This window comes from Pterocles gutturalis, unplaced genomic scaffold (assembly GCF_000699245.1).
Source record: "Pterocles gutturalis isolate BGI_N339 unplaced genomic scaffold, ASM69924v1 scaffold47492, whole genome shotgun sequence".
Taxonomy (NCBI): domain Eukaryota; kingdom Metazoa; phylum Chordata; class Aves; order Pterocliformes; family Pteroclidae; genus Pterocles; species Pterocles gutturalis.
The window spans coordinates 25117-31970 of NW_010114563.1; the positions used below are offsets into that span (position 1 = coordinate 25117).

Consider the following 6854-nt stretch of genomic DNA (forward strand, 5'->3'; position numbering starts at 1 on the left):
TGAAAGTTTTGGAGGAACAGTCTGGTGATGCAGAGATGGTGCTCCAGCTGCTAAATGTCTTGCTTTATTTGTGTTGTTCAAAAGCTCCTGTTTATTGTTACAGAATTAAGGGACAGAGAAGCCAGTGGCAGCATGTCCCCAAAAAATCAGTATCCTACATCTGCGTTCATTTTGAGCACCTCTGGTCTTAACAGCCACGATTCCCAGCGATGGTGTGAATCTGGCCCCCAGCTGGTGGTTTAACAGCACGTGCATTGTAAATAGGAAACTGGGAGCCACAGTCACAAGTGTTAAAGCCTTTCCGAGTGCAATAGGATGCATCTGATGGGAACGAAAGGATGTTCGTTTTCATCCAGCTTTGCAAGGGCGTAGAAGGGAAGCTGCCTAACCTTCACCCCAAGAGCCACATTTGTTTTTTATTTGCATAAAGCTGAGGGCCAAATTGGTGCAACAAAGAACAGGTTGTGGCCAAGCACAGCATTTTAAGATCAAATAGTGTGGTTCCCAGCAAGTGATGCAAAGCACGCATGGCAAGCCGGTTGCGGTTGCCCGGGCTGAGCTAATGCACGGTGCAGGTCAAACACTGCTGACGGAGCTGCTGGTTTCTCCTTTTGCAGACACAAGCCACCAGACCCGCTCCGTCTCCAGCCGCCCCTATTACAGTTTGCCCAACAGCAGCCATGAGAGACGCTCGGTCCTCGCTATCACGGAGCCGCCGCGTTTCCACTCCCAAGCCAAAGGCAAGAATGTGCGCCTGGACGCTCACTCCCGCAAAGCCACGCGGAGGAACAGCTTCTGCAACGGGGTCACCTTCACCAACCGGCCCATCCACCTCTACGAGAAGGTCAGGCTGAAGCTGGTGGCTGTGCACCATGGCTGGAGCGGGGCCCTGCGCTTCGGCTTCACCATTCACGACCCGTCACAGATGAGCTCTGACGAGATACCAAAGTATGCCTGTCCGGACCTAGTGACCCGACCTGGATACTGGGCCAAAGCTTTGCCAGAGAGGTTTGCTGTGAGAGACAATATCTTGGCCTTCTGGGTTGACCGTCATGGGAGAGTCTTCTACAGTATTAATGATGAGGAGCCAATATTGTTTCACTGTGGTATTAAAGTTTCTGGTCCTCTCTGGGCACTCATAGACGTCTATGGAATTACCCATGAAGTGCAGATACTAGGTGAGTGTGTGTTTTGATCCATGCTTGCTCTTTGCACAAAGGCATGATCATGGAGAAAAGATGCGTGGTATACCTGGTTGGTCATTTCCATGGGGCACTTATAAAACCTAGTTTACTGTTGGTTTTCTACTTCAAATTAATCATTTTTCTCTTGCCAGCAATATTTCAGAGATGTCAGTGATGGAAGGTCCTAAGGCTGTGCGTTATAGCAGTCATGTGAAGGGCGAGATGGAGATCTTTGCATGTGATTTTATCCCGCTTATGTTGAGCTAGATGTGCTGCTATGGGGTGGAAAAACATGGTACTGCTTTACAGCAAGGTCCCAGGGACTGAGGAGACAAAGGTGACACACTCTGGCTTCCCCTCTTCTTTTCGAGCTTGCAGTTACTGCCAGTCCACTGGAAAACTACAGCCCATTCCCCGAGGGTTTCCTGGCACCCTTTCCCCAGCCCTTCTCTGAGCTCTTGGCCTTAGTCTCCACCAAGGCTGGCAGCAGATCACTGCATTCAGGTGGTGCCTGGCTGATTTACAAGAATTATCCTTGGGAAGGACTGCAAAGAAAATTTGTTCCCATTAGCAAACCAAGCTGATTGCCAGGGAATGACTTTCCTTTCATCACTTTTACGACATTGAAATTTCAAATGAATTCAGTGTTAGATGGAATGTTTTGAACTGGTCTACACCACAGGGAATCCTTTTAAAATACAAGAGTGTTGCCCTTTCCTGAAGGCTCCTAGGAGCTGGTTTAGTTTTAACAGCCAAGCTAAGCTGCACCTGCTTGAGGGGATGGTGCCTGCATCCTTACACTGAGCAGACACCAGCAATAAGCTGTGAAATGGTTAGTCCAGCAGGCAGGCAGCTCCATCACATACTATTCCAAATGGTACCAATTATTTTACAGCCAAGAAGGCTACACATAAACAACACCTCGCCCTGCCTGCTTTGCCTCAAAAGTGTAATTAAACCTTACCAGTAGCTTATTCAGTAATTGCAATTCCAACACACTCCAGCCTCTGGTGCTCATCACAGAGGTGAAGGAGCGTTTGCTGTGTTGGCCAGTGCAGCTGCTTCCCCAGAGCAGTCCTTCTTCCTCATTAGATTATAGATAGAAAAATAAAATACAGCTTATTTCTGCCCCCCAACCCCCATCCTGCCTGCAGCATCCAAGTGTGCGAGTGAAAGACTCTGCATGAGGGCACCTGTACTCTGATTTTTATTTTTTTTTCAATCAAAGTACTAAGCCCCACAAACTGCCCCAGGAATCAGGGTGATGCTCAGCCATGTGGCGCCCCAGGGGACCCAGCCTCTTTGCTACAGATGTGGTGCTGTCATAGGAGACATGTTGCTCTCTCTGTCTCCTCCCAAAATGTTGTAGGTTGAGAAGGCTGTGAAATGTAGCTCAAATGCAGATGCACAAAATGCATCTTTCAGCAGCATGAAGCTTGGATGTGTCTTACTCCTCTGTGGGAGCTTTCTTGACAGATACCCTGTGCTTGCTAGACGCATCTGGTCCAGCCATCAGCCTGCACTGGTGGCCTCTCCTGCGTGGGCTTCTGAGCAAAGGCAGCCTCTGCTTTGCAGCTGCTGGATGGATTTGGGTTTTGCTTCTTTGGTAAAAGCCTGGTGATTTTCTCCTCTGAGGAGCAGGCAGTGTTGGTGCTGGGATGCTTCTCCCCTCTCCATCTTTGGGAAGACCAGGAGCCTGCTTCATTCGCACACACTCAGCCTCCATGTGCTTTGACTTTGCTCAGCTGGCTAACACCTTCCCTTGGGAGTGAAGTGTCCAAGCTGCCCCGGGCAGTGCTGGAGGTAGAAGGAAGGGCACTCCCAAACCTCCCCACACCTTTAAATCCCCTCCCCTGGCCTGGTACAGCCCAGGTGAATATCTGGGAAATCAGTTAAGAGTCAGCATGCTGACTTTCCCTTTGTTGTGAAAGGTGAAAATAACTCTCTTACTATAAAAAGATCTTCATTGTAACACCTGCAGCAAGTATCATTTGTGACAAGCTCTCAATTCAAAAATCTCTGCAGTGGTGTGAACACCCCTGAGAGACGAGGCTTGAAATCTTCTTGTAAAATGAAATTACCTCCCTTGGACACACCTGTGCCTAGACACCTCCCAGCTGTAAGGCGGTGACAAGGAGCGTGAAAGGAAAATCTGTTCTTGCTTGTGCTCCTTTGCCCATCGCCTTGTTGGGGATTTGGCTTGCATGAGACCTTTCGACAACAAGATATTGAGACGTTTCCTTCTTTTATGGAGCACTCTCAAAGCTTTTAGACCCCTCTCCTGAGAAAGCTGTAGGACCACACTGGTTTACAGCTTTTCCCAGTTCACCAGTGCAAGGAGCTCCCAGATTACATGAGTACTCTGTGACACTTGTTTTTCCTCAGCTAGCACCATTTCTCTGCCTGCTCCACATGAGACTCTCCACCACTAACCTTTCATTAGTGCTTGACCTCTGGCTAATTTTTCCTTTTTTTTTCCATTCAGAGGAACAGAATTGTGATAATCTGTATGCTGAAATAATAACAATTGTAACTATAAAAGCAGGCAATTGTATCTTGACTCTAACATCCCTTGTCATTGGGTTATCTCACAGATAGCATGTTTGCAGAGACCATGACCACTGCCCGTCTCAGCACTGCCCGTCTCAGCACTTGCCTTCCGCAGAGCAACCATGATTCAGCCAACTTCAATAACAACGAACTGGAGAATAACCAAGTGGTGGCCAAAATCGCAAACTTAAACCTAAGTCGGGTACCAGGACTTGCGACAGACAACCACATCATCCCCTGTTGCCCAAACCGACGGCAGCGTGCCCAGGGGGTCCCAGCCTTCCTGGACACAGACCTACGATTCCACCCCACCCGCGGACCTGACATCACCTTTTCTCAGGACCGGATGGTTGCGTGTACCAACTGGCAAGAAAGCAATAGGACTTTGGTGTTTTCTGACCGGCCTTTGCACATCGGTGAAAGCCTCTTTGTGGAAGTAGGACATCTTGGGTTGCCGTACTACGGGGCCCTTTCATTTGGGATCACTTCTTGTGATCCGAGTACTTTACGGACAAATGAGCTCCCAGCAGATCCAGATTTTCTCTTGGACCGCAAGGAGTACTGGGTGGTTTACCGAGCGTTCCCAGTCCTCAGCAGTGGCGACATTCTCAGTTTCATGGTCTTGCCAAATGGGGAGGTGCACCACGGGGTGAACGGAGCCAGCCGAGGCATGCTAATGTGCGTCGACACCTCACAGTCTCTCTGGGTGTTTTTTACAATCCATGGTGTAATCAACCAGCTCAAAATATTGGGTAAGTGTAGCCAAAAGAAATAACAATGGGGAGCACCTGGCTGGTGAAGTTTCCCGGGCCAGAATGGGAGCTACGGGTTTGCATGCGCAGCGTTGCCTTTAGCAGGTGGTCACCGGTGTGAGTAAGCTGCTCCTGATCTCACCTGGTGTTTGCAAACAAGAGTCAGCGACACACGGTAGCTGTCATATAGATGTGTGCAGCCTATATAAGTCACCCAGAAAGGGATGAGACTTGAGAGAGAAAATAATCAGCAGGTAGGGAGGGAGGGATGGCTGTGTGGGACAGCTGGTTTTCAGAGTTGTTTTTAAAAGGGATTCTTTATAAACCCACTATTCCAGCCAACAGGTATTAAACTCCTGTCTTGGTAATGGTGATGTTTTCTGCGAATGCAGCTCTGGTTTAAGCACAGTGTTGCTGATGGACAGTAATCGCTCCCCGAGCACTGCCACAGCTCAGGCATCAGGTGTCACTTCTGATCTGTTGCTGGTCACCAGTTACAGTGCTTCTCCTTTCCTCTTGTTCAGGATTCTGTCTGAAAAGCAGATGTTGATGACTTTGTAAAACAAGTTTTTTCTCATTTAAAGCAATGCCCTTTCCCAGCTGCCCCTGACCTGATAGTGAGACAGTGATAGCTTGAGGCCACTGCTGCTGGAGAGATGGGGACTGCAGGGAACTGACTTTACACCCTAAATTGTGACTGTCAGGATAACCTGCTGCTCGCTTCACTGAAGCACTGAACAGAAACTGTACAATGGAATAGTGAGGTCCAGGCCCTGGAGGTCACATCCAGAATCACGCACCTGTATTGTTACTAAAGGGCAGCACTTAGCAGCTGGACCTCATCCTGAAGCCCCCTGCACACTGGGGTGGGAGCGACTCTCTGGGCCAGGGGACATTAGCTGGGGTTTGGGTGCCCATCACCCTGCGGCAGGCTCAGCTCTCCCCTGTGTTTGCAGGCACTGTGCAGTCCAGCCCAGTGACCGTCTCTCCCTCAGGATCTCCCGGCGGCTCGCAGTATGACAGCGACTCGGACATGGCCTTCAGCGTCAACAGGTCATCGTCTGCGTCAGAGTCCTCGCTCGGTAAGGCTGAGACAGGAATCTGGGCTGATGGGCAATGCTGGGGCAGGGCAAGGTTAGAGGTGAGATGTTACATGTCCTGCGAGGCCAGCAGAAATAGTTGGAGGAAAATGAAGCGGTGGGAAGCTTTTCAGAGGCTGAAGAAGGGCTGCATGTTGCTTCCCACTTCATCAGTCTGTCTAATGACAGTGGTCCCCATGGGGCTGCCCATGCTGCAGCAGCAGTGCTGTAATAGCAGCGGTGCAGCATTGTGCCTGGGGGTCTTACACCACCCAGACCACCGCTTTCTGCGCTGCCAGGGCTCCACTGCTGAGGGGTGCCCATGTAAACATTCACGTGCTGGTGTCTGGGTCTCGGGCACACAGCCTTGAGTGCCCTGCCCAGTTCCATCCCTGGCACATGCCACCATTGTGCCACACCACAGCCACCCAGCACAGCCAGCGAGGCGCGGGAGGGCCCTGCATGGGGCACAGCTCCTTCAGGGAGAGCCGGGCTCAGCTCACCCACACCATGCAACGGGTGTGCAAAATCACAGCCCTGCTTGGGGAAGCCCAGGCGAGCCGTGCTTTGCTCCCGCTGTAGAAGAGGGATGGCAGCTCTGCCTGGAGCTGTGCCTGTGCTGTCTGCTGGGATTTGTCTGTCCCAATGAACTGGGCAAGGACTAAGGAAGGAAGAGCCTTAAAAATTGACTTGAGTATGTGTTATAGTGTCAGGTCTACACCATCCTGGTGACTAAGTGATCTCATTCCTTCCTCCTCCTTTGCAGTGACTGCTCCCAGCTCTCCCCTGAGCCCCCCCATCTCTCCTGTCTTCCCCCCTCCGGAGCCATCAAGCAGCAAGAACGGGGAATGCACCGTTTGCTTTGACAGCGAGGTGGACACGGTGATCTACACCTGCGGACACATGTGCCTCTGCAACACCTGCGGTCTTAAGCTGAAGAAGCAGCTCAACGCCTGCTGCCCAATCTGCCGACGGGTCATCAAAGATGTTATTAAAATATACCGCCCTTAGCGCCCGGGTCGGGCTGTAGGAAGGGGGAACGCCGCTAGCAGTAACCATGCCTTTCCGTCCCTGCTTATGGGTTATCGTGCTGGTCAGTCGTTATCAAGTGGCTCGTTTTCTGTGTTTCCTTATTTGACTGGTAGGGCACAATTCAGGGATCAAATTGAGCTGAGGATCACGTGGGGCTGGCCCAAAGGCACGTCTGCTGTGCCGGCCAAGCCATGTGCCCACGGGCAAATATGGGAATCGCGGTTTGGACCCAACCTGGCTGAAAATGAGAAATTTCC

The 6854-nt window shown here is 50.8% G+C and overlaps 1 protein-coding gene across 1 annotated transcript; it reads left to right on the plus strand.

The window, feature by feature from the left end:
- Positions 1-617: 617 nt before the first annotated feature.
- NEURL1B (neuralized E3 ubiquitin protein ligase 1B) lies at positions 618-6576 on the plus strand (the record flags this gene model as incomplete). Its single annotated transcript, XM_010074855.1, has 4 exons — positions 618-1178; positions 3779-4486; positions 5443-5568; positions 6332-6576. Coding segments are annotated over 4 exons (1640 nt in total), but the record flags the coding sequence as incomplete, so codon positions are not given.
- Between the last annotated feature and the right edge of the window lie 278 nt (positions 6577-6854).